We start from the raw sequence: 12633 nt of genomic DNA on the forward strand, positions 1-12633 counted from the left end.
GTGAATAGAAAAGCAGAAATATTGAATGCATCTTTTTTTAGATCATAATACAACAAACTTATATTCAATAAAGGACTAAAGAGATAGATTAAAAATAAATTGAAAATTAAATAATCTAAACATAAAGAATGAGTGGGTCACAGAACAAATCAGAAACAATCTACAATTTCTTTAAAGAAGAACACAATAATTAGAAGGCATATCACAATTTATGGGGTGCAGCCAAAGCAGTACTTGGGGGAATTTTTATATCTCGGTTTGCTTATATCAAAAATAGAGAAATAGCCAATCAATGAATTTGGTATGCAACTTTAAAAAAAGGAAAAAAATAGAAGTAAAAAATTGTAACTAAGCACCATATTGAAAATCATAAAAATCAAAGGAAAAATTAATAACATTGAAACTAAAATTGTGGAACTAATAAATAAGGAAATAGTTTTATGGGGATGGGGGAAACAAAAAAATAGATAAACCATTGGTTAATTTGATGAAAAAGAAAATCAAATGCCAGTATCAAAAATAAAAGAGGTGAATTAAACACCAATCAAGGGGAAACTAAAACAATTATTAGAATCTATTTTGACAATTATATGCAAAACAACTGATAATTGAAGTGAAATTGAGAAGAGGAAATAAAACACACTTATCAGAAAATGAACTTGAAGAAACCATCAGTAAATACTGTTAAAAAATCAGATATATTTACAAGTGGATTCAGTGGATTTTATGAAACATTTAAAGAACAATTTATTCTAATCTATATAAATTTATTTGGGGAAATAAGCAAAGGAGTTCTACTGAACTACTTTTATGATACAGATATCATGCTGATCCTAAACCAAGAAGAGCAAAATCCAAAAAACAGAACTACAGGGCAATTTTCCTAATGAATATTGATGAGGAAATTTCAAATAAAATATTAGCAAGGAGATTGTAGCAAAATATCATAAGAATCATACATTATGACCAGGTGGGATTTATACCAGAAAATGCAGGTATAGTTCAATATTCAGAAAATTATGAGCACAATTGACCATAACAATAATAAACCCAAAAGAAATCATATGATTATTTCAATAAATACAGAAAAAGCTTTTGACAAAATGCAATACCCATTCCTTTTATCAAAAACTTAGAGGCCATAGGAATAAATGGATTATTCCTTAAAATGATAAGTAGTATCCAAAACCATCAGCAAGTTTTATTTTTTTTTACTTTTTTTTTAAACCCTTAACTTCTGTGTATTGGCTCCTAGGTGGAAGAGTGGTAAGGGTGGGCAATGGGGATTCAAGTGACTTGCCCAGGGTCACACAGCTGGGAAGTGTCTGAGGCCGGATTTGAACCTAGGACCTCCCGTCTCTAGGACTGACTCTTAATCCACTGAGCTACCCAGCTGCCCTCAAGCTTTATTTTATAATAAGGATAAAATAGAAGTCTTTCAAAAAAGATGAGGGGTGAAGTAAAGCATGTCCATTATCACTACTGTTATTCAATATTGTATTTAAACTTGAAGCAATCAGAGAAGAAAAAGAAATTCTAGTTGAAAGAACTAAAAGAAGTAATAATGAAACAAAACTTTGTAAAATATTTAATAGTAAACACAAAGAATTCTAGAGAATCAACTAAAAAACAATGGAAATAATTAATATTAGCAAAGTCGTAGGATATAACATAACCCCACATAAATCATCAGTAACTCTATTACCAATAATTATATTACAAAGTCCAGCAACAAAAGATAGAGAAATTCCATTTAAAGAACTGTAGACAAAGGAAAATACCCGAGGATCTACTTGACAAGACAAACTCAGAAATTATCTGAACACAAATACGAAATACTTTTCAGACAAATATTGTCAGAGTTCAAGGTGGCAAAGAAGGCACACAGACTCACCTGATCACTACCAACTACTCTCGAAAAACTATGATATAACATCTCAAAACAAATCTTATAGTAACAATTTTGTAGTAGCATAAACTACAAAAAGACAAAATGAAATAATTTTTCATCCCAAAATAACTTAGAAGATAACCACAAAAGATCTAGTGCTTCATGTGGAAGTGGAGTAAAAAGTGGCATGACAAGGCAGACCCCACTGTAGTGATAGAGTATTCATATTTCATTTTCTTTGATGCTAATCTAATAACTATTTTGTATCATTTAATTGTTTGAGTCCTAAATCTTCCATTTGTAAAAAGTGCTAACTGCTTTGCCCAGGATGTTTAGCTACTATTCTAGTCCATTGATCATATTCAAAATTATGGAACTTTTGTTAGACTTACCTGCTGGAGTTCTTATAGTCATCCCATTCTCTTCCTAGATTACTATTTAGAATCATTACAGAATTACTCTCTTATTCTGGAGTTGTTTGTTTCTCTCCTCCCAGAAGTCTCTCATAGCATATTATTTCTTAAGTTTATTAAAGATCTTATTTGCTTGTCATTTTCCTTAGTTACTCTTTTCTTTTTTGTAGGGATTTTTTTCCTTGACATCCTTATAGGATTTTATTGCTACTGATGTTTTTCAGTGTGTTTGACACATTTCTAGTCTTTCTCAGACACCTTGCTAGTCAGGATAAATTTTTAAAAGTGGTTTCTACAAGGTTTTGCGTTTTGTATAAGTATAATACCTGAATTTAGCTAACGATAAATGTAATTGCCCATTTCAAGACTAATAAAGTAAGGGAAATTGTACATTCTCTTATTGCTATTCTTTTCCAGTTGAGCATAAATGCTAAAGATATTATTAAGAATAAGAATTAATTTTTAAAAATACTTAATAAACACCCATATGAGGGAAAAAAGTAGACATTCCTATTCCTCCCTTCTCAGGCAGTAATTTTCATTTCATGAAGCCCAATATTTGACATTCACCTTCTATCTAAAAATTAAGTGTGGCAGGATGTTCATGCTATTAGAAAAGACACTCATGCTCACAAAAGGAGAAATGAAAAAGGAAGGATGTAATGGGGAATAGAGAGAAGAGACAATAAGGTCTTTATTTGATAAATAATTCATCCATTCATCATATTTATTTAGTGCCGATAACTTATTGGCATAACATCATTCTGTGTTATCTGAGTAATGCTAAAGTATATTGCCCATTTACAGTCTAGTTAGGAAGACACGGCCTTCCTGCATTAGAGTAGAGCAATTAAAAAATATATTAAAACAAAAGTTGAATTCCAAATGAATAATATAGACAACAGTGGCAAAAAGTCCTATACATGGTGATCACTGTATAAATGGCATATAATTAACAAAAGAAAAAATTAGGGAAGGGTGAACAGAGAATGGGTATGAAAATAGGATGTTTCTATGGGAATGTGATTAATGGGAAACTGGAAAGATGATGATATCCAGGTAACAATTCCACTTCAAATATTGCCTACTATTTCACTCATTTCTCTAATTCATAGCCTGATAGACGCTAATAACATGTATTCTTATGTGTAGAGGATAAAGTAGTTTCTTCAAACTACACTCTTATTCTGCAAATAGAATCATGACCTGGTAAAAAAACAAAGGGGCCAGCATCAAAAAAGGAAGTTTCTTAATCAAGCTCCTGAGGTCCCTGCTCTTTTCTCCATTAAAAAATTATCGTACTAAAGAGATAGTCTTGGACCATAGTGGCAAACCTGTGGCATGCATGCTAGAGATGGCACACAGAACTCTCTCTATGGGCACTGGCACTGTTGCCCATCAGAGTTCCTTACTAGAAAGCCAGAAGGATTCAGGAGCCAGGCTGCTTCCTTTCCCCTCTCTACCCACCTAAGGATATTCTTCACTTCACTGGCCCCTCTTCCCAGCAACCCAATGGGAGCAATTCTTCCCTCCCATGTCTGGGGTAAGGCAACTGGGGGGTTGGAAGTGCTAGATCTAGGGTGGGTAGGACATGGCACTCGGTCTCTGTGGTAGGGGCATGGTACTCAGTCTCTAAAAGGTTCACCATCACTGGACTAGGAAATCTTTTCTCCTCTCAGCAAAAGTTCCTGGAAGGGAACAGAGTTCTGATCTCAATGCAACCTGTATGTTCTTTTCATCACATTCTTTCATGTCTCCTCCTTTTGGGGTTCAATATCATAGGATCACAGTTTAGGCATATAGAATGGAAAGGTACCTCAGAGGCCTTCTAGCCCAATAACTCCCTCACTGTGAATTTAAGTCAGAGGTATTCTCTCTGACAGGTAATGATGCAGGACCCTAAAGGTCTCCCTTTTCCTCCATGGCTTTAAAATATCTTATGCAGCTTTTCTCAAAGGGTAGGAAGAATAGTGTTTATTTACTGGAAAATGATGTATTTCTAAGCAAAACAGGATTTACTATTTCAAAAAGGTTTGACTTAAAAATAATATTTCTTGTGGTCATGTCAATATAATTTATACACAATACTGAAAAGTACCTTGTGCAGTTTAATTCCTTGCTTCAAACATGAGTCAAGTGATACAAAGGAAACTTTTGTGATGTCACCAATATCATCAATGTGCAACTGTGAAATAACAAAATTTTAGTTAGAAAGACTTTAGGAATACTGATCTTTCCATAACACAATTAAATGCTTTTTATGTCTCTGGAAGTCTCTAAAAAGGGATGGCATATGAGCAGTGTTAGTTCCTTATAACACTCTTCCTAAAGCATCAGAACACTCCATGCTTTGAGGGAAAAAATGTAAGCAGCTAGACTGAATTTTCAAGAAGGTAGCCAAGATACGGTAGCATCTGAGATTTGGCAGAATGATACAAAACAATTTTTAGGCCCTTTGCATTTGTCTGCACCATTTAAAGTCTGAAACGTCGTTCTGGAAGTTTTGTTGACCACATCTCTCTATAGCATTTCTTCATTTTTTCAGTGACTTAAAATTTATCAAGTAAGTGAGATTGCCACAATAAATTACAAGAGTTGGGAGATAGTCCAAATGCCATGGTTATCATTATTTTTCAGTCACCCCATAAAATATTATCTGAAAGGCCAGTAAGACATTAATGAAATATATACTATTAATGTAAGCTTACCAAAAATGGATCACCTTTCAAGTTCTCAATTTTCTGTGCAGGAGATTTTCCCCTCATTCCAAATACAATCAATTGAATATCTGGAATGTTTTCTGGTAGGAAAGATGCAGAGAGCCACATTTGCCACTGACCTCTACTGGTAACATGGGAGTCTTTTATCACTGCAGGGATCACATTTACCTCTGTAATTTAAAAAATATATACAAAGAACATATATGTATGTACATACCTACACATATAAACATATATACACACGCACATACATATGTGTGTGTGAGAGAAAAGAACACTAGACTGAGAGTTAATAGAGGTCTGGGTCTGAATCTTGCCTCTGAAACTTGAAAGAGTAAAACAAATAACAGCTTTTAGGACTCAATTCATTCATTTATAAAATGAAAATAATAATACTTATTGCAACTAATGCATAATGTTGCAAGGATCAAATAAAGGAATGCTTTGAAAAACTCCAACTACTTTATAACTGTCCATAACCATTATTAGTTAGATGCATATATTGAGAGAAAGCATTTCCTGGTCTGAAGCCACTTAACCCAAAATCATACCACTCATTAAAAATATTTCCTTCTCACATTCCCTTTCACCAGAACCTAGACTCTGCCTTTGAAACTCTGGTTTCTGAATAGTGTTTATAACTTAACTTTTACACCTCCACGTATATCTAGGCCATTTCCAAATTGTGCCCTTTTTTGCCCATTTTCCCCACTTCTATCTCTCCTTCATTTGTTGTCTTCCCCCATTAGAATGGAACCCTCTTGAGGGGAAGAACTGACTTAATGATTGCATTTGTATCCCTAGTTCTTAGTACAGTATCTGATAAATAGTATTCACTGAAGAAATGTTTCATCATTCATTATTCATAGAGTATCTACTGTATTGTAGCAATGTAAAGCCCACAAGAAAGAATAACCACACAAGTTATTATACTATTAAGTGACAAAATTGGTTTTTCAGACAAAATATGCTCTGGGACTTCAGGGAAGGGAGAAATCACAGCAGACTATGATGTTTAAAAAGGTCTTCTAGAAGAGACAGGTCTAGAGCTAGGATATGAAGAAAGAGCAAGAATTTGTATCAACAGAAGGGGAAGTAATAGAACAAATGAAGGCTTGAAGTTGAGAACACATTTGGGTTTTTTTCTAAAGCAAAAAGCCTCCTTAATGACCTGGCTTGAGCAAAGGGCTCATAGAGGGAAGTTAGTAAGTAAAGCTGCAATGTTGGGCTACGGCAGTCCTTAAATGTCAGTCTGGGGAACCAGGAGAGACTTCTGACTAAGTGAATGAGGTAATGTGATGTAATAAAAAAGAACCTTAGATTTAGTCTCAAGACATAGACTTTGTGACTAATTAATAATATGATTTATGGAGAATCATTACTGTCCTGATTTTTTCACTGGGAAAAATGGAAACGATGATACTTTCACTATTTACTCCAAGGGGTTGTGAAAATCAAGTGTGATAATATATGAAAGCTCTTTGAGTTATAATGATGAAGAAATAAGTGTTTTAAGGGAGCAGTGTTTTGGATAGTGCTTAGTTCTTCTGAGAATTGCTCATTAATAAAAACTAGGCACTTTGGATGTTTTCATACAACAGAAACAAATAGGACTAATTCAGCAGTATTCCCAATTCCAACCTAGGGGAAGTGGAGAATTTTCTAGTTTTGAATGTTCATCTTGCTGCCATTTAAGAATTTGAGAATTTTAAGTAATACTTATAATATTAGCAATGTGTCCCCATTTTCATTAGTTAGTGAAGTATATTATATCATTCATAAATGTCTGGGTTGACGAATTTGCAATTCTTTCCCTATATTGTATCATTTTATTTGTAGGCCAGTGGTTTGAAAGTAGATTTTTAATGAACGATAGACAGCTGTCAGTTATCTTTATGAGACAAAGACCTATGAAAGCATAATTTGAAAATGAATTATAAGTTTAAAACTAATTTTGCTTTGTATCAGTATTACATATTGTATAAATATCTAATTATACTATACAATATATTATTATGGGTTAAATAAATTCAAAATTCCACATAAGTAAAAATATCAAATTCTAGATAAAATGATAATACACATAATGGCTCTTAAATTCTAGTATATATGAAATTATAAGCAACATTATTGTACAAGTTTTTCTTCATAAAAGAGTTACAGAAAGCATATGTGAAAATTTCTCACCGATAGTGAACACAACTGGTACTCTGTATTGGTTCTAAGGAAGAAGAGTAATAAGGGATAGGCATTGGGAGTTAAGTTACTTGCCCAGGGGCACAGATATAGGAAGTGTCTGAGGTCACATTTGAACCCAAGATCTCCTATCTCCAGGACTGGCTCTCTATCCATTGAGGCATCTAGCTGCCCCCTGGAAAATTCCTTTTTGACATAAAGTGTCAGGAAGTCTAAGTTCAAGTATTCATCTCTATTACTGAGACCTTAAACATGCCTTTTAACTTCTCAAGATCTCAGTGGCTTTAACTATAAGCTGACAGATTTGAAATATATCCTTCCATGAACTTTGTCACTGTAGGATTTTAGTTGATGGTATAGAATCTCAGTTTGTGATTAGATATATAGATCTACTGCATACCTATCTTATTTCCAGGCATCTGCCGTCTAGTCTATGGCCTCTTTTAGCCTCATTCCCAACTTTAAAGTAAAGAGAATAGATAATATAGTCTCAAGGCACCCATAGGTTTAATATTCTGATATACTATTATTTTAATGGACGACAAATGGGTAGAGATCCAAGTCTAACACTGTGGTCTTCAAATTCTCTTTATTTTCAATTTGCCCATAATCTACTTGTAGATGATTATATTCAGGAAACTCCCTTCAATATTACCCAAACATTTGATAAAATATTGTCATATCAACACTCAAATCTGCAGGCATCATTTTCCCTCTTTATCAATATATTTATTTCCATAGTATAGCAAGTTCATAAGGCATAAAGATCGAGGTAATAATCCTGTAATTTTACTCATTTTGATTTATTTTTTCATGAATTAACCTTTGAAAATCTGCTAATGAATCCTATTCATATGGAAATTTAAATTTGTTCTTTAGATCTAAAATGATTATAGTCAAATCGTTGCTATAATAGAAACGATTACATTCTTTTTGAGACTGGGCAATAACATGGTGACATCCAAATCACAAGACCAATATTACCTTTCAATGGAATTTTTACTTCGACAAATTCTTTTTCTGGATCTTTGTTGATCCAGTTGTGATGAACAAAGATGTGAGTGATAGTGGAGGTGTGTCCTTCCTTTATAACAACTTCATCCAGAAACCAACTATCTAGTTAAAATAAATGGAAGAGAAAGACACTCAGAGTTAAAATAAATGTTGGAGCGGAATCTAATATGTTTCAACTTTAGTAAAAAAGGCAAATGTAGCAATCATGATCTCAGACAAGCAAAAGCAAAAATAAAAATAGATCTAATTAAAAGAAATAATCAGGGAAACTACATTTTGCCAAAAGGTACTATAGACAATGAAGTAATATAAAAATTATTGCAAGTTTCTCTGACAAATATCTCATTTCTATAATATATTCTGAATATAGAACTACCAAATTTATGAAAATAAGAGCCATTTCCCAACTGATAAATGGTCAAAGGATAAGAAAAGGCAGCTTTCAGATTTTAAAAAACATCAAAGTTATCTATAGTCATATGAAAAAAAATTCTTTAAATTACTGTTAATTAGAGAAATGCAAATTAAACAACTCCAAGGTGCCATACTACTCCTATATGAAATAAAAAATGCTAGTGGAAATGAAGGAAAAACAGGTACACTACTGAATTATTATTGGAATTCCCTACTGGCTCAATATTTCTGGAAAAAATGGAAACTATGACCAAAGAGCTAAAAAATTGTGCATATCCTTTGATCTAGAAATACCACTATTAGGCCTATCTTCCAAAGACATGAAAGATAAAGGAAAAAGAGCCTATACATACAAAAATATTTATAGCAGATCTTTTCATGGTAGCAAAGTTGAAAATTGGCGGGATGCTCATCAATTGGGATAGTCCTGAACAAGTTGGGGCTCATAATTGTAATGGAATACTATTGCATTATAAGAAATCATGAGAGGAGTGGTTTCAAAAACAGTCAAGACCTATATGAACTGATGCAAAGTAAAGTGAGCAGAATTAGAAAATCATTGTGCACACAAACCAAAATAGTATAAGACAATTTAACTGTGAAAGACTTGGTTACTCTTATCCATACAATGATCTAAGATAATTCCAAAAGATTAATGATGAAAAATTGAGAGAGAACTGATAAACTCTGAGTGCCAATTGATGTATACATGTCTTTTATTTTTCTTGTTTTAAAAAATATGGCTAATTTGGGGAAATACTTTGACTTCACATATATAATTGATATATTGCTTATCTTCTCTGTGGATGGGAGAAGGTATAGGTAGGAAGGATAGAATAAAACTCAACATTTAAAAGGAAAATAATGCTAAAAATTATCGAGATTTTAAAATAAATAGATTTGATCATTCCCCGATATTGCTTCTAAAATGCTTTCCTAAGAAACATAAAGACAACTTCTAATCGTCTATTTATAGAGATAAGAGGATTTAATCATTTGATTTTATGTTTTAAAAACTGAATTTGTTTAGTCATCAGTAATTTTGATCATGAGGCATGAGGGTTGCAGTTTGAGCAATCAGTCTCTAAAAGGTTCCATCACTGTTCTAGGGCAATAACTTCATTATTCACTGAATCCAATAGGTCTTTTGCAATGTTTGAAATAAAAGTAAAAAATCATGGCAATGTATATTTCAAGAGCTTTTTATATTTGCACAATATATTACCTTTCTCAGAAGAGATCAAAATCCCTTGCACCCAAGGAAGCCCATTCATTCATATATTTTCATTGTAGTATAATTTTTTGGATATTTAATACTTATCTAGAAATTCCATTCCTTATCTTTGGAGAAGTGATAGCTAGCCTTTCAGTTTTTCTTAAGTGAATTGGTACATGGAAATATAAAAAAAATACATCTGACTTCAGTAGGGGAAAAACTAAGATATACAACCCTAAGCCTATGGACCACTAGGATAGTTTTGCTTTTATGGGTTTTATAGGGAGTATAGGATGTATGAGAGGGCAAAAGATAATAGAGGTTAAAATATAAGTCAAGAACAAATGAGATGTAGTTCAGTTCCTCTCTTCTCAGCTCCCTAAAGACAAAGAACATAGTAAATTATCAAGGGAGAATTGTGCTTCCAATTAGGTACTTAAGAAGTGGGAGAAGGAAATGATTATAACAAGAATTTTGGTGTATTATAGTGACTTAGGAATCTTTGTAGAGAATTTATTGTAAATGTAACAGTACAACTGTTTCAATGGGCCACTAAAGAGATGTGATCATCTTTTGTAAGGGAGGAACCTGGTTGAAGTAGTTTATACTATAGGAATTTTAACAATTATTCTTCAGACATGTGGAACACAATTATTTTTTAACAAATTATAAGGTATCTAAGGGAAACACCATGCTAGTGCAGAGAAAGCTAAAAAAGGGAGAGTCAGCCTTAAGATCAGGAAGATGAGAGTTCGAAGTCTGTCTCATTTGATACAGGAAATCAAGATTCTCAGTTATAGATAAACTGAAGGTCTTCATTGGTGGAGAAAGTTTCTATATCAGTAATTTTTCACATTATTAAAATCATAGGATCATGGGTGCCAACACATTGCTTTCTCCTATACATTATATTTTCCTTTTATCTGGTAGTTTTTCCAGTAACGAATGCAAAGAAAACACAATAGTCTATCTACACTAATAACATATGCACATGTATATGTATATGTGTATTCATCATAAAGAGAAAACTAGGTTTTCTTTTTATCCTTGCATAACATTTATTAAAATGGAAAAAAGGTAGAAATATCAAGTTACACGAAATTACTAATTACCAGTCCTAAACACTTAAACTCATGATGTTTAGTATTCATAATTATAAGAGAACTAATAAGTAAAAAGAGATATAATTTTAAAAAATCTTTTTATGTTCAACTAAAGAATCTTGATTGGTCAGAATTATAAGTTAAAATGAATAAATTATATTTCTAACTCTGCCATTCACTTTCACTGAAACTTTGGAGAACATAAAAATTATATATAAATATATATTACATTTGTTATTATGTTATATGTAATATAAATATATACATATGCATGTCTACACACATGTACAACACACATGGTTATGGGTACACACATATATGTATATACACTTGAGTATAGCTGCATGTATGAATATATATCCAGATATACATACATTTGTGTATGTCAGTTTCAGAAAGGAATTATTGTCTCATTAAGTGTCCATGGCACCTGTCACCCCTATTTTTCATATATATATATGTGTGTGTGTGTGTGTGTGTATACATATATATACACATAAATATATGAAATATTGACAAAAATGTCCCATGTTTATTATTATTTGCATTCCCACAATATATGTTTATGTAACCAAGGAGGGCAATGTCAAAATGGCTAGCTGAAGTCCCAGAAGTTTAATGGCAGAACTGGGAATATAACCTGCGTATCCCAAAGCCAATTGTGATGAAGCAAGGTTCCTAGAGATTAATATTCAGTAAATGAACCAACATTTATTAAGCACATAATGTTTAACAGGCCCTGAACCAAGTAAAAGGGATATAATAATAATAATAATAATAATAATAATAATAATAATAATAATAATAATAATAATAATAAAGATAGGAGAATTAGAATTCAAAAATATGTATAACAAAGCTATATACAGATACAGGTTGAATCAGAATTCATCAATAAAGGGAAGGCACAAGTATTCAGGGAAATTAGGAATAGTTTCCTATGGAAGGTAAAATTTTAGCTGAGACTTGAAGATAACCAGGGGAACCAGGAGGTAGAGATGAGAAGGGAAAAAATTGTAGGCATGAGGAAAAGTCAGTGAAAATGCCCAGAATCTGAGGTCAACATCCTCCTGGTGGATAGGGAAGGAAGGGCATTTAAAGTGTAAGGAAACTGGAAAGGGGTAAGGTTAGCTAGGATTTGGGCCACGAAAAGAGAATTTCATATTTGATCCTAGAGGTAATAGGGAACCATTTGAGTTTATTGATTGGTTACGGGGAGGTGAAATAGTCAGACCTGCACTTAAAGAAGACCACTTTCATAGCCTGGTGGATGATGGATTAGAGTAGGGAGAGATTTATGGCAGGGAGATGAACCAGTAGTTTATTGCAATATTCTAGGTATGAGGTGATGAGGGTCTACGCCAGGGTAATGATACTATCAGGGGAGAGAAGAGGCTATATGTGAGAGATGTTTCAAAGGCAAAATCAATAGGTCTTGTCAACACATTAGAAATGGGAAGATGAGAGCAAAGAAATTCATTAGAATGATTTTTTTATTCTAGGTATGCATTTTATCATAACTATTAATATAAAACACTAACAAGTTTAAGTGGTAGGTCCCAGAAAGGGTAATCAGTAATTTTATGTAACTTGACATTTTTTATAATTATCCCTTCTCTGTTCTTCTAGTGAAAGACACAAAGAATATCCATTATTGTATGTTGAT

General features: G+C 32.7%; 1 protein-coding gene across 1 annotated transcript in view; it reads left to right on the plus strand.

Annotated features, from left to right (window-relative positions):
- The first annotated feature begins 12315 nt into the window (after positions 1–12315).
- Positions 12316–12633, plus strand: part of LOC123253512 (glucose-induced degradation protein 8 homolog) — a 50355-nt gene continuing 50037 nt past the window's right edge. Inside the window, exon 1 of the mRNA XM_044682697.1 lies at positions 12316–12333. Within this exon, the coding sequence (XP_044538632.1) occupies positions 12316–12333 (18 nt within the window). The remainder of the gene's footprint in view (positions 12334–12633) is intronic.

Source organism: Gracilinanus agilis, chromosome 1 (assembly GCF_016433145.1).
Source record: "Gracilinanus agilis isolate LMUSP501 chromosome 1, AgileGrace, whole genome shotgun sequence".
Lineage (NCBI taxonomy): Eukaryota > Metazoa > Chordata > Mammalia > Didelphimorphia > Didelphidae > Gracilinanus > Gracilinanus agilis.